This window comes from Dromaius novaehollandiae, chromosome 33, assembly GCF_036370855.1.
Source record: "Dromaius novaehollandiae isolate bDroNov1 chromosome 33, bDroNov1.hap1, whole genome shotgun sequence".
Lineage (NCBI taxonomy): Eukaryota > Metazoa > Chordata > Aves > Casuariiformes > Dromaiidae > Dromaius > Dromaius novaehollandiae.
In genome coordinates this window covers 249,255-275,195 of record NC_088127.1, presented here as the reverse complement: position 1 = coordinate 275,195, position 25,941 = coordinate 249,255, and the positions used below count along the sequence as shown (strand labels likewise).

At 69.7% G+C, this 25,941-nt stretch overlaps 2 protein-coding genes across 2 annotated transcripts in view; both read left to right on the top strand.

Moving 5' to 3' along the window:
- The first annotated feature begins 220 nt into the window (after positions 1 to 220).
- Positions 221 to 9,955, top strand: EPHX3 (epoxide hydrolase 3). The gene is made up of 9 exons (XM_064499207.1): positions 221 to 272; positions 1,569 to 1,618; positions 2,659 to 2,940; positions 4,759 to 4,844; positions 4,930 to 5,105; positions 5,181 to 5,309; positions 6,965 to 7,068; positions 7,147 to 7,295; positions 8,607 to 9,955. Exons 1-9 carry the CDS (start codon positions 221 to 223, stop codon positions 8,824 to 8,826), a joined length of 1,248 nt encoding a protein of 415 aa, XP_064355277.1. The 3' UTR covers positions 8,827 to 9,955.
- A 3,073-nt stretch (positions 9,956 to 13,028) lies between these two features.
- NOTCH3 (notch receptor 3) overlaps positions 13,029 to 25,941 on the top strand; it is a 62,128-nt gene continuing 49,215 nt past the window's right edge. Inside the window, exons 1-6 of the mRNA XM_064499419.1 lie at positions 13,029 to 13,274; positions 18,251 to 18,332; positions 20,418 to 20,560; positions 21,762 to 22,112; positions 23,335 to 23,457; positions 25,211 to 25,444. Coding sequence (XP_064355489.1) covers positions 13,196 to 13,274; positions 18,251 to 18,332; positions 20,418 to 20,560; positions 21,762 to 22,112; positions 23,335 to 23,457; positions 25,211 to 25,444 — 1,012 coding nt within the window. The 5' untranslated portion in view covers positions 13,029 to 13,195. The remainder of the gene's footprint in view (positions 13,275 to 18,250; positions 18,333 to 20,417; positions 20,561 to 21,761; positions 22,113 to 23,334; positions 23,458 to 25,210; positions 25,445 to 25,941) is intronic.

The following is a 25,941-nucleotide window of genomic DNA, read 5'->3' as shown; positions in this document are numbered from 1 at the left end:
TGGGGTTGTTTTTCCCCCTTTCGGAGCCACCGGCTCCTCTCCGTTAGCAGGCTGGAAAAAAGCAAAAAAAACCCCACCCTAATTTTTCCGGATTTTGGGCAAATCCGAGCAGGAAAGGGGGGAAATAAACCCCCAGGACTCGTCCGACGTCTCCAACTTCAGGCCCGCGCTCTGGCTTTTCTCCTTCCCGAGGCGCTTTGGATGCTCGGGTTTTCCAGGGATGTTTTTTGGAGGGATTTCCCTTTTTTCGGACACCGTTCTAGCCAGTAGCGGTAATAGTGATTTTTTTTTTTTTACACGTTTTAACCTTTTTTTTAAACAATCTGCCAACCCTTTTCTCATCGGCAGCTGGGAACCGCAAGGAGCTGGGGAGGTTTTTAGGTGGGAAAACACCATTCTGGTGCGTTTTCTCGCGTTGGCAAATTTGCCAAAAGGGCCTCTGTCGGGGGGGGGTCATCTTTTTTGGGGCATTTTCCCCGTTTTTTGGGGTGGGGGTTGGCGGCCGGGGAAACGACCCGTCGGGTTGTTCCTTTGCGTCCAGGGTTTTTGCTGCTGAAAGTGGGGGTTTTGGGGCTCTTTTCAGTGGCGATTTGGGAAATGTCCCAAATCCTTGATTTTGGGGGGGGGGGGATTATTATTTTTATTTTTTATTTTGGGTTTTTTTCCCCCTCTTTTGGGCGGTTCTGACAAAAATAAACGTTTGTACGGAATTGTCACGTCAAGCAGCCGCTTTCGGGGGGGGGTTGGGGGTCCCCGATGGGCCAGAAAATCCCTGGGGGGGTCCTGGTCTTACAGGGGGGTCCCAGCTCTATAGGGGGGGTTCCTGTATTATGGGGGGGTCCCTGCTCAATGGGGGGGTCCTGGGTCTACGGGGGGGTCCTGGCTCCATGGGGGGGGGACCCAGCCCCATGGGGGGGTCCCTGCTCTATGGGAGGGGTCCTGGCTCCATGGGGGGTCCCAGCCCCACGGAGAGGGGGGGCCTGACTCTATGGGGGGACCCTGCCCCATGGAGGGGGGTCTTGGCTCTATGGGGGGGTCCCTGCCCTATGGGGGGGGTCCCTGCTCTATGGAGGGTCCCTGCCCCATTGAGGGGGGGGGTCCTGACTCTATGGGGGGGTGCCTGCCCCACTGAGGGGGGTCCCAGCCCCATGGGGGGGGGTCCTAACTCTATGGGGGGTGCCTGCCCCATTGGGGGAGGGGGTCTTTGCACTGTAGGGGGGGGTCCTGGCTCCATGGGGGGGTCCCAGCCCCCCCCACGGCAGCCCCCCTCCCGCCCCCAGGCCTGGCTCGGCGCCAGGGGACAGCGGGGACACGCGGCTGCCGGCCAGGCCCGGGGGCACCTTGGCCCGGGGGGGGGGGGGGGGCGGGGGCGGGGGGGCGGGGCCAAGGGGTGGGACCCCCCCCACCCTCCCCCCGCGCCACGCCCCCCCCGCGCCGCGCTCTCCCGCCCCCGCCCGCCGCGCCTCGCCCGGCCCCGCCCCCGCCCCCGCGCTCCGCTCCCATTGGCTCCCCGCCGCGCGCGGCCCCGCCCTTTCCCCCCCGGGCCGCCCGGCGCGGCCAATGGGAAGGCGGGGGGCGGGGCGGCGGCCGTGGGCGGGCGAGGAAGCGGCGAGAGCAGGTGGGGGGGGGGCAGCGGGGCCCTGGGGGGCGGCGGGACGTTGGGGGGCAGCGGGGCAGTGGGGTAATGGGGGGGCAGTGGGGTGTTGGGGGGCAATGGGGGGGGCAGGGGGGCCTTGGGGGGGCAGGGGGGTGTTGGGAGCAGTGGGGCAGTTGGGGGGCAGCGGGGCTATGGGGGGCAGCGAGCCCCCCCCCCGGTGACGAGCACCCCACGGAGGAGCACCCAGTGTTGGGGCGCCCCAGTGAGGGGACCTCGGTGTTGGGGGGACCCTGGTGACGGGACACCCCGGTGATGGGACACCCTGGTGACAGGGACCCTGGTGATGGGCTGACCTCGGTGTTGGGGGGACCCTGGTGATGGGACACCCCAGTGATGGGACACCCTGGTGCCAGGGACGTGTCCCAGTGATGGGCCACCATAGGGTCAGGGCCACCCTAGGGTCAGGGCCAGCCTAGTGACAGGGCCACCCTGGTGCTGGGACACCTTGGTGCTGGGACACACCAGTGACAGGACACCCTGGTGACGGGACACCCTCATGCCAGGGCCATCGTGGTGCTGGGACACCCTGGTGATGGGACACCCCAGTGATGGGACACCCTGGTGCTAGGGACATGTCCCAGTGATGGGCCACCCTAGGGTCAGGGCCACCCTGGTGCTGGGACACCTTGGTGCTGGGACACCCCAGTGACAGGACACCCTGGTGATGGGACACCCTTGTGCCGGGGCCACCCTGGTGCTGGGTCACCCTAGTGACAGGGACGCCCTGGTGCCAGGACACCTGGGTGCTGGGCCACCCTGGTGCTGGGCCACCCTGGTGCCAGGGACACCCTGGTGCTGGGACACCCCAGTGATGAGACACCCTGGTGCTGGGCCACCCTGGTGCCAGGGCCACCCCAGTGCTGGGACACCTGGGTGCTGGGACACCCCGGTGCTGGGACACCCTGGTGCCAGGGACACCCTGGTGCTGGGACACCCCGGTGATGGGACACCCCGGTGCCGGGCCACCCCGGTGCCACCGCCTGCCTCCCCCCCCCCCGCAGGGGGCCACCCCGGGGGGCCACCCCGGCGGGCGCCATGCTGCCGTCGCTGTGCTGGGTGCTGCTGGCCCCCACGCGCCTGCTGCTGGCCCTGGGGCGCGCGGGGGCCCGGGTGGCCGTGGCGGTGGCGGCGGCGATGGCGGCGGTGGCCGCCTGCGGCCTTTGGGTGCCCTGGGTGCTGCTGCGCCGGGGCCCCCGCGGGGCTCTGCGCTGGCGGGTGCGGCCCCGGCCCCCCCCGGCCTGGCCGACGGCACCTACGGGGAGCACCGGCACCTGCACCTCCAGGTGGGGGGGCGCTCGGGGGGGCTTGGGGTGGGATTTGGGGTCTGGCGGGGGGGCTCAGGGCGGCATTTGGGGTCTGGTGGGGGGATTTGGGGTCTGGCAGGGGGCTCAGGGTGGCATTTGGGGGGCTGGCAGGGGGGTTGGGGGACCTGGGGGGGGTTGGGGGGCTCAGGGTGAGGTTTGGGGTCTGGCGGGGGGCTCAGGGTGGCATTGAGGGGACCTGGTGGGGGCTCAGGGTGGCACTTGGGGGGATTTGAGGGACCTGGTGGGGGCTCAGGGTGGCATTTGGGGTCTGGCGGGGGGCTCAGGGCAGCATTTGGGGTCTGGCGGCGGGATTTGGGGTCTGGCAGGGGGCTCAGGGTGGCATTTGGGGGGCTGGTGGGGGGATTTGGGGGACCTAGTGGGGGCTCGGGGGGGTTGGGGGGCTGGTGGGGGGATTTGGGGGACCCAGTGGGGGCTCAGGGTGGGATTTGGGGTCTGGCGGGGGGGCTCAGGGAGGCATTTGGTGGGCTGGTGGGGGGATTTGGGGACCTGGTGGGGGTTTGGGGGGGTTGGGGGGCTCAGGGTGAGGTTTGGGGTCTGGCGGGGGGCTCAGGGTGGCATTTGGGGGGCTGGTGGGGGGATTTGGGGGACCTAGTGGGGGCTCGGGGGGGTTGGGGGGCTGGTGGGGGGATTTGGGGGACCCAGTGGGGGCTCAGGGTGGGATTTGGGGTCTGGCGGGGGGCTCAGGGTGGCATTTGGGGGCTGGTGGGGGGATTTGGGGTCTGGCAGGGGGCTCAGGGTGGCATTTGGGGTCTGGCGGGGGGGGCTCAGGGTGGCATTTGGGGGCTGGTGGGGGGATTTGGGGACCTGGTGGGGGTTTGGGGGGGGTTGGGGGGCTCAGGGTGAGGTTTGGGGTCTGGCGGGGGGCTCAGGGTGGCATTTGGGGGGCTGGTGGGGGGACTTGGGGGACCTGGTGGGGGCTCAGGGCGGCACTTGGGGGGATTTGAGGGACCTGGTGGGGGCTCGGGGTGGGATTTGGGGGTCTGGCGGGGGGCTCAGGGAGGCATTTGGGGGGCTGGTGGGATTTGGGGGAGGTGGGGGGGTTGGGGGTCTGGCGGGGGAGCTCGGGGAGGAGTTGGGGGGCTGGTGGGGGGATTTGGGGGACCTGGTGGGGGCTCGGGGGGGAGTTGGGGGGCTGGTGGGGGGATTTGGGGGACCTGGTGGGGGCTCAGGGTGGGATTTGGGGGGCTGGTGGGGGGAATTGGGGGACCTAGTGGGGGCTCCAGGGGGAGCTGGGGGGCTGGTGGGGGGCTCAGGGGGGAGTTGGGGACCTGGTGGGGGCTGGGGAGGGTTGGGGGGCTGGTGGGGGGGCTCAGGGCAGGGTTTGGGGGGCTCAGGGGAGCTTTGGGGGGATTTGAGGTCTGGCAAGGGGCTCAGGGGAGGATTTGGGGACTGCTGAGGGGCTCAGGGGGGATTTGGGGGGGCCTGGTGGGGGGGCTCAGGGGATTTGGGGGGCTGGCAAGGGTCTTGGGGCAGGATTTAGGGGGCTCGGGGGGATTTGGGGGGGCTGAGGGGCTTGGAGGGGCTGCTGGGGGCTTTGGGGAGCCTGGGGGGGGGCTTGGGGAGGGCTCTTGGGGACCTGGGGGGGCAGTGGTGGGATTGGGGACCCTGGGGGGGGGACTTGGGGGGCTTGGTTGGCTTGTGGGGGGGCTCAGGGGGCTGGGGGTGGCGATGGGGGCTCAGGGAGCCCATGGGTGCCTTGGGGTGGGGGGGGCAGGGCAATTTGGGGGAGCTTGGGGTCATTTGGGGGTGCCCCCCCATATGTCCCCCCCCCTCCAGGATTCGGGGCTGCGGCTCCACTACGTCGCCGCCGGCCCCGCCGCCGCCCCGCTCATGCTGCTGCTGCACGGCTTCCCCCAAAACTGGTGGGTGCCGCCGTCGGGGGGGGGGACCTGGGTGGGGGGCACCCACGAGGCGACCCCCACCCACCCACCCACCCGCCCCGCGCAGGTTCTGCTGGCGCCACCAGCTGCGCGAGTTCAGCACCTGCTTCCGCGTGGTGGCCCTGGACCTGCGGGGCTGCGGCGCCTCCGACAAGCCCCCCGGCCGCAGCAGCTACGGCCCCGAGACCCTGCTGGAGGACATCCGCCAGGTCGTCGAGGCCCTGGGCACCCCCGGCGAGAAGGGTGAGCAGCAGCCCGGTGGCAGCCGGTGGCCGCGCGGTCCCCGGGCTTCACGGGCCACCTGCTCTGCTTCCGTAGGGGTCCCCAAGTGCATCCTGGTGGGCCACGACTGGGGGGGGATTTTCTCCTGGGAGTTCGCCGCCACCTACCCGGACATGGTGGAGAAGCTGGTGATCATCGCCGCGTCTCACCGGGCGGTCATGGCAGGTGAGGGGACGCTCTCGTGGCCCGGCCGTGCTGGCGGGTGCTGGCACTCGTGGCCCTGTGGTCAGGTGCCATCTCTCGTGGCCATCTCTGGTGCCATCTCTGGTGGCCATTCCATCAAGTACCATCTCTTATGGCCATGCCATCAGATGCCATCTCTTGTGGCCATCTCTGGGGCCATCTCTGGTGGCCATGCCATCAGATGCCATCTCTCATGGCCATCTCTGGTGCCATCTCTGGTGGCCATGCCATCAAGAACCACCTCTTATGGCCATCTCTTGTACCATCTCTCATGGCCATGCCATGGGTGCCATCTCTTGTGGCCATGCCATGGGAACCATCTCTCGTGGCCATGCCATGGGTGCCATCTCTCGTGGCCATGCCCTTGGGTACCATCTCTTGTGGCCATCTCTGGTGCCATCTCTCGTGGCCATGCCATCAAGAACCATCTCTCATGGCCATGCCATCAGATGCCATCTCTCGTGGCCATCTCTGGTGCCATGTCTGGTGGCCATGCCATCAAGTACCATCTCTCATGGTCAGTGCTGTTGGGTACCATCTCTGGTGGCCATGCCATCAGATGCCATCTCTCATGGCCATCTCTGGTGCCATCTCTGGTGGCCATGCCATCAAGAACCACCTCTTATGGCCATCTCTTGTACCATCTCTTGTGGCCATGCCATGGGAACCATCTCTCGTGGCCATGCCATGGGTGCCATCTCTCGTGGCCATGGCATGGGAACCATCTCTCCTGGCCATGCCATGGGTGCCATCTCTTGTGGCCATCTCTGGTACCATCTCTCGTGGCCATGCCATGGGTGCCATCTCTTGTGGCCATGCCATGGGTGCCATCTCTCGTGGCCATCTCTGGTACCATCTCTCGTGGCCATGCCATGGGTGCCATCTCTTGTGGCCATGCCATGGGTGCCATCTCTCGTGGCCATCTCTGGTGCCATCTCTGGTGGCCATGCCATCAAGAACCACCTCTTACGGCCATCTCTTGTACCATCTCTCGTGGCCGTGCCATGGGTGCCATCTCTCGTGGCCATGCCATGGGAACCATCTCTCGTGGCCATGCCATGGGTGCCATCTCTCATGGCCATGCCATGGGTGCCATCTCTCATGGCCATCTCTGGTACCATCTCTCGTGGCCATGCCATGGGAACCATCTCTCGTGGCCATGCCATGGGTGCCATCTCTCGTGGCCATCTCTGGTACCATCTCTCGTGGCCATGCCATGGGTGCCATCTCTCGTGGCCATCTCTGGTACCATCTCTCCTGGCCATGCCATGGGAACCATCTCTCGTGGCCATGCCCTTGGGTACCATCTCTTGTGGCCATGCCATGGGTGCCATCTCTCGTGGCCATGCCATGGGAACCATCTCTCGTGGCCATCTCTGGTACCATCTCTCGTGGCCATGCCATGGGTGCCATCTCTCGTGGCCATCTCTGGTACCATCTCTCCTGGCCATGCCATGGGTGCCATCTCTCGTGGCCATCTCTGGTACCATCTCTCCTGGCCATGCCACCTCCATGGGCATCACCTACCATCACTTGTGGCCGTGCTACGAGATGGGGTGGGTAGGATCGGTGGCCACCACCTCTCTGGGGGTCCCCGCGGCCTCAGCGGCGCCGCCGACACCCGCTCCCGCCCGCAGATTTCGTCGCCCGCCACCCCACCCAGCTGCTGCGCTCCAGCTACGTCTTCCTCTTCCAGCTGCCCTGGCTGCCCGAGCTGCTCCTCTCCCTGGGCGACTTCGAGGTGAGGCCGGGCGGCACCCGCGGGTGGGGGGCCGAAGCGGGCGGGCCGGCGGGATGGTGGCTCGGCTCCCGTCCGCAGCTCCTGAAGACGGCCCTGACGGGGCGCTGGCCGGGCGTCGGGGAGCCGCCGGCGCGGCTGACGGAGCAGGAGCTCGACGCCTACCTCTACGGGCTCTCGCAGCCGCGGGGGCTCACGCCGCCCCTCCACTACTACCGCAACCTCTTCGGGTAGGAGCGGGGTGCTGGGCCGGGGTGGGGTGCTGGGCCGGGGTGGGGCGCTGGGCCAGGTCGGGGCGCTGGGCCGGGGCGGGGCGCTGGGCCGGGTCGGGGTGCTGGGCCAGGTTGGGGTGCTGGGGCCGCGCGGGGCTGGTCCAGTTCAGGGCTGAGCAAATTCGAGGCCAATCCGATTCGGTTCAGGGCTGATCCGGTTCGGGGCTGATCCGATTTGGGGCTGATCCGGTTCGGGGCTGATCCGATTCGGTGCTGATCCGATTCGGTGCTGATCCGGTTCGGGGCTGATCCGGTTCGGGGCTGATCCGGTTCAGGGCTGATGCGATTCGGTGCCAGTTTGGTTCGGGGCCGATCCGGTTCGGGGCTGATCTGGTTCAGGGCTGATCCGATTCGGTGCCGATTTGGTTCGGGGCCGATTCAGTTCAGGGCTGATCCGATTCAGGGCCGATTCAGTTCAGGGCTGATCCGATTCGGGGCTGATCTGGTTCAGGGCTGATCCGATTCGGTGCCAGTTCAGTTCGGGGCTGATCCAGTTCGGGGCCGATTCGGTTCAGGGCTGATTGGGTTCGGGACTGATCTGGTTCAGGGCTGATCCGGTTCAGGGCCGATCCAATTTGGGGCTGATCCGGTTCAGGGCCGATCCAACTCGGTGCCGAACCAATTCGGGGCTGGTCCGATTCGGTGCCGAACCAATTTGACGCTGATCAGTGATGAGCTGCTTCGGGGCCTGATCCAGTTTGGTGCCAACCCAGTTGGGTGCTGAGTCGCCTTGGTGCTGACCCGGTTGGGTGCTGAGTCATCTTGGTGCTGACCCACTTGGGTGCTGACCCACTTGGGTGCCGATCTGCCTTGGTGCCGACCTGGTCAGGTGCTGATCCGCCTCGGTGTCTGACCCAGTTGGGTGCCAAGCTGGTTGGGTGCTGATCCGTTGGGTGCTGAGCTGGTTGGGTGCTGATCCAGTTGGGTGCTGAGCTGCCTCGGCACCCAACCCCGCTCCGTTCGGGTGCCGCTCCCATTGGGTGCTTGACCCAGTTGGGTGCCGTTCCGGTCAGGCGCTCGACCTGATCAGATGCTGCTCCAGTTGGGTGCCGCTCCGGTCGGGTGCTAACCCAGTTGGGTGCCACTCTGGTCGGGTGCTAACCCAGTTGGGTGCCACTCCAGTTGGGTGCTCGACCCAGTCGCGTGCCACTCTGGTCGGGTGCTAACCCGGTTGGGTACCGCTCCGGTTCGGTGCTCGACCCGGTCGGGTGCCGCTCCGGTCGGGTGCCGCCCCGTTGGGGTGCTGATGGGTCCCGTCGCCCACCGCAGGGGGGGCCCGGTGCGCCGGGAGCGCCCGCTGGCCCCGGTGCTGCTGCTGTGGGGGGCCCGCGACGCCTACCTGGACCCCCGGCTGGGCCCCTACCTGCAGCGGCGCCTGGCCCCCGCCGCCCGCCTCCACGTCCTCCCCGGCGCCGGCCACTGGCTCCCCGAGGACCGGCCCGACGCCGTCAACCGCCTGCTCTGGGACTTCGTGGGGACGCCGGCCTGAGCGCCGCCGGGTCGAGCCCTGCCGCCGGGCAGAAATCCCCTTAACTCTGCCCATCGCCCCCGAAATACCCTTAACTCTGCCCCTCACCCCCCCAAATCCCCTTAACTCTGCCCCTCGCTGCCCCAAATCCCCTTAACTCTGTCCCTCGCTGCCCCAAATCCCCTTAACTCTGCCCCTCGCTGCCCCAAATCCCCTTAACTCTGCCCCTCGCTGCCCCAAATCTCCTTAACTCTGCCCCTCGCTGCCCCAAATCCCCTTAACTCTGCCCCTCGCTGCCCCAAATCTCCTTAACTCTGCCCCTCGCCGCCCCAAATCCCCTTAACTCTGTCCCTCGCTGCCCCAAATCCCCTTAACTCTGCCCATCGCTGCTGCAAATCCCCTTAACTCTGCCCACTGCTGCCCCAAATCCCCTTAATGCTGCCCCTCGCTGCCCCAAATCCCCTTAACTCTGCCCATCGCTGCTGCAAATCCCCTTAACTCTGCCCGTCGCTGCTGCAAATCCCCTTAACTCTGCCCGTCGCTGCTGCAAATCCCCTTAACTCTGCCCCTCGCTGCCCCAAATCCCCTTAACGCTGCCCATTGCTGCTGGAAATCCCCTTAACTCTGCCCATCACCCCCCCAAATCCCCTTAACTCTGCCCATCACCCCCCCAAATCCCCTTAACTCTGCCCACCGCTGCCCCAAATCCCCTTAACTCTGCCCACCGCTGCCTGAAATCCCCTTAACTCTGCCCACCGCTGCCCCAAATCCCCTTAACTCTGCCCATCGCCCCCCGAAATCCCCTTAACTCTGCCCATCGCTGCCCCACATCCCCTTAACTCTGCCCCTCACTGCCCCAAATCCCCTTAACTCTGCCCACCGCTGCCCCAAATCCCCTTAACTCTGCCCATTGCCCCCCCAAATCCCCTTAACTCTGCCCGTTGCCCCCCCAAATCCCCTTAACTCTGCCCGTTGTGCGGCCCCAGCCGTCCCGGCACCCACAGGTGCTCGAACCCGCCCCAGGGCTCTGGTGGGGACCTCAGTGGCCGGGTGGGACCCCGGTGGCCAGGGGGGACCCCGGCTGTTGCCCCCACCCCATGCAGTGCCTTCGCTTCCCAAGTGCAGTGAATAAAGTGAGCTGTGGCCACTGCCAGTGTCCGGGGGCTGCGTTTGGGGGGGGGATGTGGGACCCTTCCCTGCCCCACTGCAGTGAGGAAAGGGGGCCCAGGTGTCCGGGGGTGGGGGGGGTTGGGGGGGGGTGACCGCACCCCACCTGCACTGTGGGTGCTGCACCCGCGCTGCGCCCTGCGCTGCTCGTTGCCCTGTGGCACTGCCGGGGTGCAGTGGGGCAGGACCAGGGTGCAGTGGGGCAGAGCCGTGGGGCAGTGGGGCAGAGCCAGGGTGCAATGGGGCAGATGCAGGCTGCAATGGGGCAGTGCTGGGATGCAGTGGGGCAGTGCCAGGCTGCAGTGGGGCTGAACCAGGCTGCAGTGGGGCAGTGCCGGGCTGCAATGGGGCAAGGCTGGGTGCAGTGGGGCAGGACCAGGGTGCAGTGGGGCAGGACCAGGGTGCAGTGCCAGGATGCAGTGGGGCAGGAGCAGGGTGCAGTGAGGCAGTGCCGGGCTGCAATGGGGCAAGGCTGGGTGCAGTGGGGCAGGACCAGGGTGCAGTGGGGCAGGACCAGGGTGCAGTGCCAGGATGCAGTGGGGCAGGAGCAGGGTGCAGTGGGGCACTGCCGGGCTGCAATGGGGCAGAGCCAGGGTGCAGTGGGGCGGTGCTGGGATGCAGTGGAACAGGACCACGGTGCAGTGGGGCAGAGCTGGGGGCAGTGCCGGGCTGCAGTGGGGCAGAGCCAGGGTGCAGTGGGGCAGGACCAGGCTGCAATGGGGCAGTGCTGGGATGCAGTGGGGCAGACCCAGGATGCAGTGGGGCAGAGCCAGGGTGCAGTGGGGCAATGCCAGGCTGCAGTGGGGCAGAGCCAAGCTGCAGTGGGGCAGAGCCAGGCTGCAATGGGGCAGTGCCGGGATGCAGTGGGGCAGAGCCAGGCTGCAGTGGGGCAGAACCAAGCTGCAGTGGGGCAGAGCCAGGCTGCAGTGGGGCAGGACCAGGGTGCAATGGGGCAAGGCTGGGTGCAGTGGGGCAGAGCTGCCCCCCCCCCCCCCGGCTCCGGGTGGCAGTGCCGGCACCCATGGGTGGCAGCGCCCGGCCCGCTCGCCGCAGGAATGTGCCCAGGCAGCTTTCAGGCCCGACCAGACCCCCCCCAACCCGGACGCCTGGGCCCCTCCCGCCAGGGGCTATTGGGGGGGGGAGGGGAGGGGGTTGCATGCCCGGACGCCTGGGCCCCTCGCTGGCGCGCGCCACCTCCCCCGGGACGTGCAGCTGTTGCAAACATCAGGCCGGGCCGGGAGGGGGGAACAGCTGCATCCCCCTGCCCCCCCACCCCCCACCCCGGCAGGGCCCAGGCGTCCGGGCCGGGGGCCCGCCGTGGGCCGGGCAGGGGCCTCGCAGGGCAGCGCTGAGCACGGACACGCTCGGTGCAGGGACCGTGGGGCTGAGCACGGACACGCTCGGTGCAGGGTGCTGAGGACAGGTGCGCTGGGTGCAGGGTGCTGAGCACGGTTAGACTCGGTGCAAGGTGCTGAGCACGGACACGCTCACTGCAGGGTGCTGAGCACGGACACACTCATTGCAGGGTGCTGAGCACGGTTAGACTCAGTGCAGGGTGCTGAGCACAGACACACTCAGTGCAGGGTGCTGAGCACGGACACGCTCACTGCAGGGTGCTGAGCACGGACACACTCATTGCAGGGTGCTGAGCACGGTTAGACTCAGTGCAGGGTGCTGAGCACAGACACACTCATTGCAGGGTGCTGAGCCCAGACACGCTCAGTGCAGGGTGCTGAGCACAGTTACACTCATTGCAGGGTGCTGAGCCCGGACACGCTCGGTGCATGGAGCTGAGCCCGGACACGCTCGGTGCATGGAGCTGAGCCCGGACACGCTCATTGCAGGGTGCTGAGCACAGACACGCTCATCGCAGGGTGCTGAGCACAGACACACTCATTGCAGGGTGCTGAGCCCGGACACACTCAGTGCATGGAACTGAGCCCGGACACACTCAGTGCAGGGTGCTGAGCCCGGACACGCTCGGTGCAGGGTGCCGAGCACAGACACGCTCATCGCAGGGTGCTGAGCCCGGACACGCTCGGTGCAGGGTGCTGAGCCCGGACACACTCATCGCAGGGTGCTGAGCCCGGACGCGCTCGGTCCTGGTCCCGGAGGCCTCGGTCCCGCTCCGGGACATCGGGCCTGATCCAGGCCGGTCCTTGTGGGGGGAGATTGGGGTCGATCCCAGTCCAGGTCGGTCGGATCCGGTCCGGGGCTTCGGTCCGGCCCGGTTCAGCCCACTCCGGGCCGGGTGCCGGGTCGGTCCGGTCCGGTCCGGTGAGTCCGGTCCGGTCCTTGCGGGGGGTCGGGGTCCGTCCCGGTCCGGGTCGGTCCAGTTCGGTGAGTCCGGTCCGGTCCTTGCGGGGGGCGTCGGTGCCGGTCCGGGCCGATCCAGTCCGGTTCGGCCGATCCAGGCCGGTCCTTGGGGAGGCCCCGTCCCGAACCGGGCCGAGCCGAAGTGGTGCCAAACCGGAGCGGGCTGAGCCGAGCCGGGATGGACCGAACCGGGACCGAGAGGAGCCGAACCGGGCCGGGGCCGAGGGACCGGACCGAGCCGAGCCGAACGGAGCCAGGCTGAGCCGAGCCGGGTCGGGGCCGGGAGGGACCGCGTCGAACCGAGCCGAGCCGGACCGAGCCGAGCCGAGCAGAGCCGAGCCGGACCGGACCGAGCGGAGCCGGACCAAGCCGAGTGGAGCCGAACCGGACCGAGCGGAGCCGAGCGGAGCCGGACCGGACCAAGCCGAGTGGAGCCGAACCGGACCGAGCGGAGCCGGACCAAGCCGAGCCGAGCGGAGCCGAACCGGGCCGAGCAGAGCCGAGTGGAGCCGAACGGAGCCGAGCCGGACCGAGCGGAGCCGAATGGAGCCGAACCGGGCCGGGCCGATCCGATCCGGACCGAGCCGAGCGGAGCCGAACGCGACCGGACCGAGCCGAGCGGAGCCGAACGGAGCCGAACGCGACCGGACCGAGCCGAGCGGAGCCGAGCGGGCCCGGACCGAGCGGAGCGGAGCCGAACCGGGCCGGGGGCGGTGCCGGGCAGCCCCGCCCTGGGGGAGGGGGCGGCGCCGGCCCGGGCGGCGCTGCGAAGTTTCCCGGGGCCGGCGCGGAGCAGCGAGCGGCGGCGCGGGCAGCCGAGGCGAGCCGAGCCGAGCCGAACCGGGCCGGCCCGAGGCGAGCCGGACCGAACCGGGCCGCTCATGGCGGCGTGACGAGCGGCGGCGCCATGGGCCGGGCCGGGGCCAGCGCGGTCCCCCGCGGCCTCCCGGGCCTGGTGCTGCTGGCGCAGCTCGGGGCCGCCACAGGTGAGCGCCGCCGAACCGGCCCGAACCGGCCCGAACCGGGTTGAACCGGGCCGAACCGGGGGGGAATGCGGGGGGGGGGGGCGGCCGGCGGCAGCGCGGCGCGGGCCGAACCGGGTCAGGGGGGCCCGGTTCGGCCCGGTTCGGCCCGGCTCAGCCCGGTTCTGCCTGGTTCGGCCCGGTTCGGCCCGGTTCGGCGGGATGCGACCGCGCTTTGGCGCCGCCGAAAAGTTTCTCGGGGCCGCGAGAGAGGCGGGGGGGGGAGGGAGGGAGAGGGGGGGACCCGCGGGGGCCGAACCGGGCCGAAAGCGGCGGCCGAACCGGGCCGAAAGCAGCAGCCGAACCGGGCCGGGGCGGGGAGGGGGGGGGGGCGGCGCGGGAGGGGGGGGCGGAGCGACCCCCCCCCCCGGGGGACCCGGGAGCGTGGGAACGTGGTTGGGAGGGGGGGGAACCGGGGGGGGGGTGGGGCGGGGGGGGGGAGGGGCTCCGGACCGGGCCTGGCCCGGTTTGGGCCGGGGGGGGGGGAGGGGGGAGGGCGGCGAGGGGCCGGGCCGGGCCGTGGGAACGGGCCCGGGCGGCGGCGGCCGGGGGAGGGGCGGGAGCGCGGGGAGTGCGGCGGGGGGGGGGGGGGGCAGTGATTTGGGGTGGGTTGCAGTGATTTTGGAGTGGGGTGCAGTGATTTTGGGGTGGGGTGCAGTGATTCGGGGGGGTTGCAGTGATTCGGGGGGTTGCAGTGACTTTGGGGGGGTTGCAATGGTTTTGGGGGGGGGGGATCGTGCAATGCCCCCCGAGTGGGTTGCAGTGATTTGGAGTGTGTGCAATGCCCCGCAGTGGGGTGCAGTGATTTGAGGGGGTTGCAGTGTTTTTGGGGTGGGTTGCAGTGATTTGGGGTGTGTGCAGTGCCCTGCAGTGGGTTGCAGTGATTTTGGGGGGGTGCAGTGATTTGAGGGGGGTTGCAGTGATTTGGGGTGTGTGCAGTGCCCTGCAGTGGGGTGCAGTGATTTTGGGGGGGGTGCAGTGATTTGAGGGGGGTTGCAGTGATTTGGGGGGTTGCAATGATTTGGGGCGGGGGGGGGGGTGCAATGCCCCTGAGTGGGTTGCAGTGATTTGGGGGTTTGCAGTGATTCAGGGGGTTGAAATGATTTGGGGGGGGGTGCAGCGATTTGGGGGGTGCGCAGTGACCTGCAGTGAGTTGCAGTGATTTGGGTGCATGCAGTGATTTGGGGGGGTTGCAATGATTTGGGGCGGCGGGTGCAGTGCTCTGCAGTGGGGTGCAGCGATTCGGGGGGGGTTGCAATGATTTGGGGGTGTGTGCAGTGCCCCTGAGTTGGCTGCAGTGTTTTGGGGGCTGTGCAGTGATTTGGGGCTGTGCAGTGATTTTGGGGGGGGCCTGAAATGCCACCAAGTTGGCTGCAGTGTTTTGGGGGGCATGCAGTGATTTGGGGGTGTGCAATGATTTTGGGGGGGCCTGCAGTGCCCCTGAGTTGGCTGCAGTGTTTTGGGGGGGCGTGCAGTGCCCCGAGTCAGGTGCAGTGGGGTTTGGGGTGTGCAGTGATTTGGGGGGGGTGCAGTGCCCTGAGGTGGGTGCAGTGGTTCGGGGGTGCATGCCGTGCTCAGGGTGCATGCAGTGAATCGGGGGGGTGCATGCAGTGCCCCAGGCACGCGCAGTGCCCCGGGGCTGGGTGCAGTGCCGGGTGGCACCTGTGACACGCGCCAGGCGCTGCGCCTGGTGCACGGGTGCAGCGGGTGCCCAGGGCACTGGGCACGGGGCTGGGGGTGCAGTGCATGCAGTGCGTGTGCATGCAGTGCGTGTGCATGCAGTGCCCCGGGCTCTGCGCAGCGCGTGTGCAGTGCGTGCAACATGCTGGGGTGCGTGTGCAGTGCGTGTGCAGTGCGTGTGCGTGTATATACAGCGTGTGCAGTGCGTGTGCAGTGCGTTGGGACGCGTATACAGCGTGTGCAGTGCGTGTGCAGTGCGTTGGGACGCGTATACAGCGTGTGCAGTGCACGGGGACTGCATGCATGCAGGGCGCGGGGATCACGCGTGTGCAGTGCACGGGGATCACGCGTGTGCAGTGCACGGGGATCGCAGGCGTGCAGCGTGCAAGGGTTGCAGGCATGCAGTGCGCGGGGATCACGCGTGTGCAGTGCACGGGGATCACGCGTGTGCAGTGTGCAAGGGTTGCAGGCATGCAGTGCACAGGGATCACGCGTGTGCAGTGCACGGGGATTGCAGGCGTGCAGCGTGCAAGGGTTGCAGGCACGCAGTGCACGGGGATCACGCGTGTGCAGTGCACGGGGATTGCAGGCGTGCAGCGTGCAAGGGTTGCAGGCATGCAGTGCGCGGGGATCACGCGTGTGCAGTGCGCAGGGATCACGCGTGTGCAGTGCACGGGGATTGCAGGCACGCAGTGCACGGGGATCACGCGTGTGCAGTGCACGGGGATTGCAGGCACGCAGTGCATGGGGATCACGCGTGTGCAGTGCACGGGGATAGCGCGTGTGCAGCGTGCAAGGGTTGCAGGCACGCAGTGCACGGGGATCACGCGTGTGCAGTGCACGGGGACTGCAGGCGTGCAGCGTGCAAGGGTTGCAGGCACGCAGTGCACGGGGATCACGCGTGTGCAGTGCACGGGGATCACACGTGTGCAGTGCACGGGGATTGCAGGCGTGCAGCGTGCAAGGGTTGCAGGCACGCAGTGCACGGGGATCACGCGTGTGCAGTGCACGGGGACTGCAGGCGTGCAGCGTGCAAGGGTTGCAGGCACGCAGTGCACGGGGATCACGCGTGTGCAGTGCGCGGGGATCACACGTGTGCAGTGCACGGGGATTGCAGGCGTGCAGCGTGCAAGGGTTGCAGGCACGCAGTGCACGGGGATCACGCGTGTGCAGTGCGTGGGGATCACGCCTGTGCAGTGTGGGTGCAGTGTGCGGGGATTGCATACGTGCAGTGTGCATGGATCATGCGTGTGCAGTGTGCGTGCAGTGCACGGGGCTTGCGCGTGTGCAGTGCGCGGGATTGCATGCATGCAGTGCCCGTGCAGTGCACGGGGGGGGTCACACGCATGCAGTGCCCGAGCAGTGCAGCCCCCCCGTTGCACGCAGTGCACAGACGCAGTGCAAGCAGGCAGCGTGCAGTGCGTGTGCAGCGCGTGTGCATGGCCCCCCCCCCGCACTGCACACGCGTGTGCACCGCCCGGGCGCGGAGCCGGTGCAGTGCGGGCGCAGTGCAGGTGCAGTGCGGCTGGGGGGGGGGGTCACCCCCCCCCCCCGGGCTCGCCCAAGCCCGCGGCGCCGACGCCGCTCGACTGGTTCCCCGGGGCCCCGGGCTGGGAGAAGCCGCCGGGGACCCAGGCGTCCGGGTGCTGCCCCTCCCCCGCGGCCCTTTCAGACCCCCCCCCCCGGGCCCTGGGAGCGGCCGGGAATGGGCCCAGGCATCCGGGTGCTCCGGCCCCAGGAGGGGCTGAGAGAGGGCCCCGGCGTCCGAGCGGGCCCCGGCGTTCGGGTGCTCGGCCCCCGCCATGGCGCGCGGGCCCAGGCGTCCGGGCGCTCAGTTCCCCCTCGCCCTGGGGCACGGCCCCCCCCTCCCCGGGGTGTTCAGTCCCCCCCCACCCCCCATGGGGTGCAGGGCCCAGGCGTCCGGGTGCTCGGCCCCCCCCGCCCATGGGGCACGGGGCCCAGGCGTCCAGGCACTGAGTCCCTGCCCCCCCCCCCAAATGGGGTGCAGACCCCGGTGTCTGGGTGCTCGGCCCCCCCCCACTATGGGGCACAGGCCCCCCCCCCCCGGGTACTAACCCCCCCCCGCCATGGGGCACGGGGCCCAGGCGTCCGGGCGCTCGGGCCCTGGGAGCAGCCGGGAGCGGGCCCAGGCGTCCGGGCTCCCAGGCCCTCCTGCCCCCCCCCCCCCGGGGGCTCCAGGGAGGGGACCCAGGCGTCCGGGTGCTCGCCCCTCCCCTGGTGGTGGGGGGGGGCACTGGGTGCCCCTTGGCCGCCGTGGGGCAGAGCCGGGGGGGGGGGTGGCGGGGGGTGACGTTGCGGGTGACCCCGGGTGACCCCGGCGGGCTGCGCCGCCCCTCCCCCGCCGTTCCCACGGCCTTGGGCCTCGGCGCGGGGGGGCCCGGACGCCTGGGCCCCTCCGTGTGCCGTGGGGGGGGGGGGCGGCGGGCTGGGTGGTCCTTGGCCTGTAGTTGTGGGGCAGGGGGGCAGTTGTGGGGCTGGGTGGGGGCAGTTGTGGGGCAGGGGGGCAGTTATGGGGCAGGGGGCAATTGTGGGGCAGGGAGGGGGCAGTTGTGGGGTGGGGGGTGGTTGTGGGGCAGTTATGGGGCAGGGAGGCAGTTGTGGGGTGGGGGGCAGTTGTGGGGCAGGGGGGGCACAGATATGGGCCCCTTGGGGTCCCAGGGGTGCTGGAGGGGGCCCCTGGGTGCTGGGGGGGTCCTTTGGGTGCTGGATGGGTCCCAGGGGGATCCTATGGGTGCTGGGGGGTCCCGAGGGGTCCCTGGGGTGCTGGGGGGGTCCCCTAGGTGCTGTGGTGCCTTGGGGGGTCCCCTTGGGTGCTGGGGAGGTCCCTGGGGTGCTGGGGGGTCCCTTGGGTGCTGTGGGGTGCCAGGGGGTCCCCTAGGTGCTGGGGGGTCCTGGAGGTCCCTGGGTGTTGGGGGGGGGACCCTGGAGTGGCAGGCCCCCCCGGGTGCTAGGGGGTGCCAGGGGGTCATGGGGAGGGGCCCTGGGGTGCTGGGGCTCCCCTGGCTCCTGGGGGGTCCCTTGGGTGCCAGGGGGTCCTGGGGGGGGTCCCTGGGGTGCCCGGGGGTCCTATGGGAGTCCCTGGGGTGCCAGGGCTCCCTGGGTGCCGGGGGGTCCTGGGGGGTCCCTGGGGTGCTGGGGCTTCCCTGGGTCCTGGGGGGGGTCCCCTGGGTGCTGGGGGATCTTGGGGGGGTCCCTGGGGTGCCGGGGGTCCCCGGGTGCCCCCTGACCCCCCCCCGCAGTGCTGCAGTGCCTGGAGGGGTCGAAGCCCTGCGAGAACGGGGGCCAGTGCGTGCTCTACTCCAACGGCCGCGCCGCCTGCCTGTGAGTGCCCCCCCCACCCTTGGGTGCCCCCCCCACCCTTGGGTGCCCCCCACCCAGGGGTACTCCCCTCCTTGGGTCCCCCCCCCCGCTCCAGGTTTCCCCCCCCCAGGTGCTCCCCTGCACCAGGGTGCCCCCCCTTGGATGCCCCCCCACCTATGGGTCCCCCCTCCCCCGGGCTGTTTCCCCACCCAAGGGTCCCCCCCCCCCCAGGTCCACACCCCCCAGGATGCTCCCTCCCTTGGGTCCCCCCCCACCCCAGAGTCTCCCCCCCATGGGGACTCACCCTATTTGGGTGCCCCCCACCCTGGGATGCCCCCCCCCCTTGGGCACCCCCCCCCAACACAGAGCCCCCCCCCCTCCCCAGGAGGCTCCCCCCATGGGGGTGCCCCCCACCCATGGGTCCCCCCCCCCAGCACCCCAAAATGCCCCTCCCACCTTCCAGCACTGCCCTGCCCCAGGATGGCCCCCAACTGCCCCCCCCAGCCCCTTCCCCCCCCCGTTGCACCCATGGGTGTCCCCCCCCCACCAGGATGGGCACCGAGGGCCAGCACCTCTCAGCAGGGGAATCGCTGGGTGCCCCCCCCCAGTTGGGTGCCCCCCCACACCTTTGTATGATCCCCCCACCCACTTTTGGATCCCCCCCCCTTGGGTGCCCCCCCCCATCGGGTGCTCCCCCCACCTTTTGGTGCCCCTACCCACTTTTGAATCCCCCCCATTGGGTGCCCCCCCCAGTTGGGTGCCCCCCCACACCTTTGCATGCTCCCCCCACCCACTTTTGGATCCCCCCCCCTTGGGTGCCCCCCCCATCGGGTGCTCCCCCCACCTTTTGGTGCCCCTACCCACTTTTGAATCCCCCCCATTGGGTGCCCCCCCCAGTTGGGTGCCCCCCCCATACCTTTCCATCCCGCCCCCCATTGGGTGCCCCCCCCACTGGGTGCCCCCCCCACTTGAATCCCCCCCATTGGGTCCCCCACCTCTGGGTGCCCCCCCCAAATCCCCACAGCGCCAGGGCACCCTGGGGTGCTGGTGTCAGTGCTGGGGGGGGGGGGTTGTGCCGTTCCCCCCCCCGCAGCAGCCGCGGGCGCGGGCAGGGTGCTGCCTGCCCGGGCAGGGTGCCGCGGTCGTGGGAGCCTCCCCGGGGCCCGTTCCCGCGCCGCCCGCTGGGTGACGCCCCCCCCCGCACCCCCCCGGGTCCGCCTGCCCCCCCCCGCCCCCTGCACCCCCACCCGATTGTTTTCAGGGGGGCACCCACCCCTTTTTCCCACCTGAGCGGTTTTGGGGTGCCCCCCGGGCGATGGGGCACCCCCATGCACCCCCCCATCCAGGATTTGGGGGGGGGCACCCACCCTGGATATATTGGGTGCCCCCCTGCACCCATATGGGGTATATTGGGGTGCCCCCCACCCTGGGTGCCCCCCATAGACCTATATGGGGTATATGGGGTGCCCCCCACCCTGGGTGCATTGGGTGCCCTCCTGCACCCATATGGGGTATATTGGGGTGCCCCCCACGCTGGGTGCCCCCCCTGCACCCATATGGGGTATATTGGGGTGCCCCCCACCCTGGGTGCCCCCCATAGACCTATATGGGGTATATGGGGTGCCTCCCACCCTGGTAGTATTGGGTGCACCTCCTGCACCCATATGGGGTATATTGGGGTGCCCCCCACCTGGGTGCCCCCCATAGACCTATATGGGGTATATGGGGTGCCCCCCACGCTGGGTGCATTGGGTGCCCCCCCTGCACCCATATGGGGTATATTGGGGTGTCCCCCACCCTGGGTGCCCCCCATAGACCTATATGGGGTATATGGGGTGCCCCCCACCCTGGGTGCATTGGGTGCCCTCCTGCACCCATATGGGGTATATTGGGGTGCCCCCCACGCTGGGTGCCCCCCCTGCACCTGTATGGGGGTATTTTGGGGTGCCCCCCACCCTGGGTGCCCCCCCTGCACCCATAGGGTCTGTGCACACCCACAGGGGTGTGTGGGGGGGTCCCCAATGCACCTCGGGGGTGTCAGCCCCGGGGTGGGGGGTGCCATGGGTGCCCCCCTGAGGGTGCCCCCCCCCTTTGCCCCCCCCCCAGGTGCCAGCCGGGGCTGCTGGGGGAGCAGTGCCAGTTCCGGGACCCCTGCACCCCCTCGCCCTGCGCCAACGGGGGGGTCTGCCAGAGCACCCTGCGCGACGGCACCCTCCAGTACCAGTGCTCCTGCCCCAGGGGCTTCCGCGGTGAGCACCGGGGGGGCCGGGGGGGCCCAGGGTCTGTGGGGGTCCCCAGGGGGTCTGGGGGGTCCCCAGTGGGTGGGCAGGGAGGTTGGGGGGGGTCCCTGGGGTCTCAGGGGGGTCTAAGGGGGTCCTAATGGGGCTGGGGGGGTCCCTGGTATCCTGGGGGGTCGCTGTGGGGCTGGGGGGGTTCCCTGCTGTGCCGGGTGGGGTCTGGGGGGGTCCCTGGTATCCTGGGGGGTCCCTGTGGGGCTGGGGGGGTTCCCTGCTGTGCCGGGTGGGGTCTGGGGGGGTCCCTGGTATCCTGGGGGGTCCCTGTGGGGCTGGGGGGGTTCCCTGCTGTGCCGGGTGGGGTCTGGGGGGGTCCCCATGGGGCTGGCTGGGGCTCCTGGGGGGTCCCCAGGGGGTCTGGGGGGTCCCTGGAGGGTGGGCAGGGAGGTTGGGGGGGGTCCCTGGGGGGTCCTCAGGGGGCTGGGGGGGTGTCCCTGGTGTCCCAGGGGGTCCCCATGGGGCTGGCTGGGCGCTTGGGAGTTTGGGGGGTCCCCATGGGGCTGGGGGCGTCCCTGGTGTCTCGGGGGGCTCCTGGGGGGGTCCCATGGGGCTAGGGAGGGCTTGGGGGTCTGGGGGGTCCCCATGGGGCTGGAGGGTCCCTGGGGTCCCACGGGGGGTCTCGGGGGGTCCCCATGGGGCTGGGGAGGTCCTGGGGGTCCCCATGGGGCTGGCTGGGGGTCTAGGGGGGTCCCCAGGGGCTCTGGGGGGGTCCCTGGCGGGTGAGCAGGGAGGTTGGGGGAGGCCCTGTGGTCCCAGGGGGGGTCCCTATGGGGCTGGGGGGTCCCTGGTGTCCTGGGGGGGTTCTGGGGGGTCCCCATGGGGCTGGAGGGTGCCTGGGGGGCTGGGGTGGGTCCTGGGGGTCCCCAGGGGCTGGGGGGCTCCCTGGGTGTCTCTAGGGAGTCTGGGGGGGGGGGTCACCAGTAGGTGGGCAGGGGGGTCCCTGGGGTTGGTTGGGGGGCTGGGAGGGGTCCCTGGGGGGGCTGGGAGCGGGTCTGGGGTGCAAGCAGGGTGCAGGGGGGGCCCAAGGGTGCCAGAGCAGGGTGGGGGGTGCCCGGGGGGGGTGGGGGGGATATGCAGCGGGGCAGAGCCCAGGGGTGCCGGATCAGGGTGCAGGGCGCCCGTGGACGTCCGCAGCACCCATGGGTGCCCCTCGCAGGCCAGGACTGCTCGGTGCCGGACCCCTGCACCCCCAACCCCTGCGCCCACGGCGGGCGCTGCAGCGCGGGCGCCGGCGGCCGCTTCGAGTGCTCCTGCCCGCCGGGCTACCAGGGCCGCACGTGCCGCGCCGACGTGGACGAGTGCCGCGACGGCGTCACCGGCGATGTCACCTGCCACCACGGCGGCACCTGCGTCAACGCGCCGGGCTCCTTCCGCTGCCGCTGCGCCGCCGGCTTCGGTGGCCCCCGCTGCGAGGTGCCCGCCGCCCCCTGCGCCCCCCGGCCCTGCCTCAACGGTGGCACCTGCCGCCGCCTGGGCCCCCGCGCCTTCGACTGCCTCTGCCTGCCCGGTGAGCCCGGCCCGGACGCCTGGGCCCCTCGGCAGGGAGCGGGGGTGGGGGGGTGGGTGCTGTGGCGCTTGGGTCCTGGCTGTGGCGTTGGGTGTCTTGGGCTGGAGGGGGGGCTCCCTGGCGCCCATGGGGGTCCCTGGGGGTCCTTGACACCCATTGGGGTCCTTGGTGCCTATGGGGCTCCCTGGCACCCATCGGGGTCCCTGGGGGTCCTTGACACCCATCAGGGGTCCCTGGTGCCTGTGGGGCTCCCTGGCACCCATGGGGGTTCCTGGGGGTCCCTGGCACCCATCAGGGTCCCTGGGTCTCCCTGGTGCCTATGGGGCTCCCTGGCACCCATGGGGGTCCCTGGGGCTCCCTGGTGCCTATGGGGCTTCCTGGCACCCATCGGGGTCCCTGGGTCTCCCTGGCACCTATGGGGCTCCCTGGCACCCATTGGGGTCCTTGGGGGTCCCTGGCACCTATGGGGCTTCCTGGCACCCATGGGGGTCCCTGGGGGTCCCTGGGAGTCCCTGGCACTCAGCAGGGGTCCCTGGGGGTCCCTGGCACCTATAGGGGTCCCTGGCACCCATCAGGGGTCCCTGGGGCTCCCTGGCACCTATGGGGCTCCCTGGCACCCATTGGGGTCCCTGGGGGTCCCTGGCACCTATGGGGCTTCCTGGCACCCATGGGGGTCCCTGGGGGTCCCTGGCGCCTATGGGGCTTCCTGGCACCCATGGGGGTCCCTGGGAGTGCCTGGCACTCATCAGGGGTCCCTGGGGCTCCCTGGCACCTATGGGGCTCCCTGGCACCCATGGGGGTCCCTGGGGCTCCCTGGTGCCTATGGGTTTTCCTGGCACCCTTGGGGGTCCCTGGGAGTGCCTGGCACTCATCAGGGGTCCCTGGGAATCCCTGGCACCTATGGGGCTTCCTAGCACCCACTGAGGTCCCTGGGGGTCCCTGGCACCCATGGGGGTCCTTGGGGGTCCTTGGCACCTATGGGGCTCCCTGGGGTCCCTCACATCTATCAGGGGTCCCTGGGGATCCCTGGCACCCCTGGGGGTCCCTGGCACTGCTCAGGGGTCCCTGGGGTCCTTGGCAAGCGTTGGGGGGGCCCCGGCACCCACTGGGGGTCCTTGGGGGTCCCCAGCACCCTTGGAGGGGTCCCCGGCGCGGGTGCTTTGAGGGGGGTGTCCTGGACGTGGGTGCCCCAGCTCACCCTGAGCCCGGCGGCGTCGCCCAGGCTTCACGGGGCAGCAGTGCGAGGTCAACGTGGACGACTGCCCCGGGCACAAGTGCCTCAACGGGGGCACCTGCGTCGACGGCGTCAACACCTACAACTGCCAGTGCCCGCCCGAGTGGACAGGTACGGGCGCCCCGCCGGTGCGAGCACCCAGGGGGGCACCGGGGGGGTCACCAGGGTGGGCGCCAGGATGGAGATACCAAGGTGGGCCCCAGGATGGGTGCAGAACACGTGCACGGGGTGCAAGCACCAAGGTGGGCACCAAAGAGGTCACCAAGGTAGGCCCCAGGATGGGTGCAGAACGCGTGCACGGGGTGCAAGCACCCAGATGGGCACCAGGGTGGTCACCAGGATGGAGATATCAAGGTAGGCCCCAGGATGGGTGCAGAGCGCGTGCACGGGGTGCAAGCACCCAGATGGGCACCAAGGGGGTCACCGGGGGGGGTCACCAAGATGGAGATATCAAGGTAGGCCGCAGGATGGGTGCAGAGCACATGTATGGGGTGCAAGCACCAAGGTGGGCACCAAGGGGGTCACCAAGGTGGGCACCAGGATGCAGGGTGCAGGCACCAGGCTGGGACCTGGGATGGGTGCAGAGCGCGTGCACGGGGTGCAAGCACCCAGATGGGCACCAAGGGGGTCACCAGGATGGAGATATCAAGGTGGGCCCCAGGATGGGTGCAGAACGCGTGCACGGGGTGCAAGCACCAAGGTGGGCACCAAGGGGGTCACCAGGGTGGTCACCAGGATGGAGATATCAAGGTGGGCCCCAGGATGGGTGCAGAGTGCGTGCACGGGGTGCAAGCACCCAGATGGGCACCAAGGGGGTCACCAGGATGGAGATATCAAGGTGGGCCCCAGGATGGGTGCAGAATGCGTGCACGGGGTGCAAGCACCCAGATGGGCACCAAAGAGGTCACCAAGGTGGGCACCAGGACACGGGGTGCAAGCAGCAGGCGAGGAACCAAGATGGGTGCAGAGTGCATGCACGGGGTGCAAGCACCAAGGTGGGCACCAAGGGGGTCACCAGGGTGGTCACCAGGATGGAGATATCAAGGTGGGCCCCAGGATGGGTGCAGAGCGCGTGCACGGGGTGCAAGCACCCAGATGGGCACCAAGGGGGGGTCACCAGGATGGAGATATCAAGGTGGGCCCCAGGATGGGTGCAGAACATGTGCACGGGGTGCAAGCACCCAGATGGGCACCAAGGGGGGGTCACCAGGGTGGTCACCAAGATGGAGATATCAAGGTAGGCCGCAGGATGGGTGCAGAGCACATGTATGGGGTGCAAGCACCGAGGCGGGCACCAAGGGGGTCACCAAGGTGGGCACCAGGACGCAGGGTGCGAGCACCAGGCGAGGAACCAAGCTGGGTGCAGAGCGCATGCACGGGGTGCAAGCACCAAGGTGGACACTAAGGGGGTCACCAGGGTGGTCACCAGGATGGAGATATCAAGGTGGGCCCCAGGATGGGTGCAGAACGTGTGCACGGGGTGCAAGCACCAAGGCGGGCACCAAGGGGGGTCACCAGGGTGGTCACCAAGATGGAGATATCAAGGTGGGCCCCAGGATGGGTGCAGAGTGCGTGCACGGGGTGCAAGCACCCAGATGGGCACCAAGGGGGTCACCGGGGGGGTCACCAAGATGGAGATATCAAGGTAGGCCCCAGGATGGGTGCAGAACACGTGCACGGGGTGCAAGCACCGAGGCGGGCACCAAGGGGGTCACCAAGGTGGGCACCAGGACGCAGGGTGCGAGCACCAGGCGAGGAACCAAGCTGGGTGCAGAGCGCGTGCACGGGGTGCAAGCACCCAGACGGGGCACGGCGGCGGGTGCCAGGCCCCCCCCCCTCGCAGCACCCTCTCCCCCCCACCCAGGCCAGTTCTGCACGGAGGACGTGGACGAGTGCCAGCTGCAGCCCAACGCCTGCCACAACGGGGGCACCTGCTTCAACACGCAGGGCGGCCACACCTGCGTCTGCGTCAACGGCTGGACGGGCGCCGGCTGCAGCGAGAACATCGACGACTGCGCCACCGCCGTCTGCTTCCACGGTGCCACCTGCCACGACCGCGTCGCCTCCTTCTACTGCGCCTGCCCCATGGGCAAGACCGGTAAGGGGCACCCTTGGGTGCTGGGGGGTGGGAGGGGGCGGCTGCGGATAGCCTGGCTCAGGGCGCCCTGGGGGTGGTGGGTGTATTGGTGCGGGATGGGCACCCATGGCGTGGGGTAGGCGGGCATGTGGGGTGCCCATGGCATGGCGCGGGCACCCATGGTGTGGGTGGGCACCCGTGGCGTGGGGCAGGCACCTTAAGGGCACCCCTAGCGTGGGGCAGGTGCACCCATGGCATGGGATGGACACCCCTGAGGACACCCCGGCGTGGGGCAGAGGCACCCTAGACATGGGGTGGGCACCCCTGGCATGGGGCAGGCACCCTGGGGCCCCCATGGCATGGGATGGACACCCGCAAGGGCACCCTGGCATGGGGCAGAGGCACCCTGGGGCCCCCATGGCATGGGACGGACACCCGCAAGGGCACCCTGGCATGGGGCAGAGGCAACCTGGGGCACCCATGGTGTGGGACGAACACCCACAACAGCACCCTGGCAT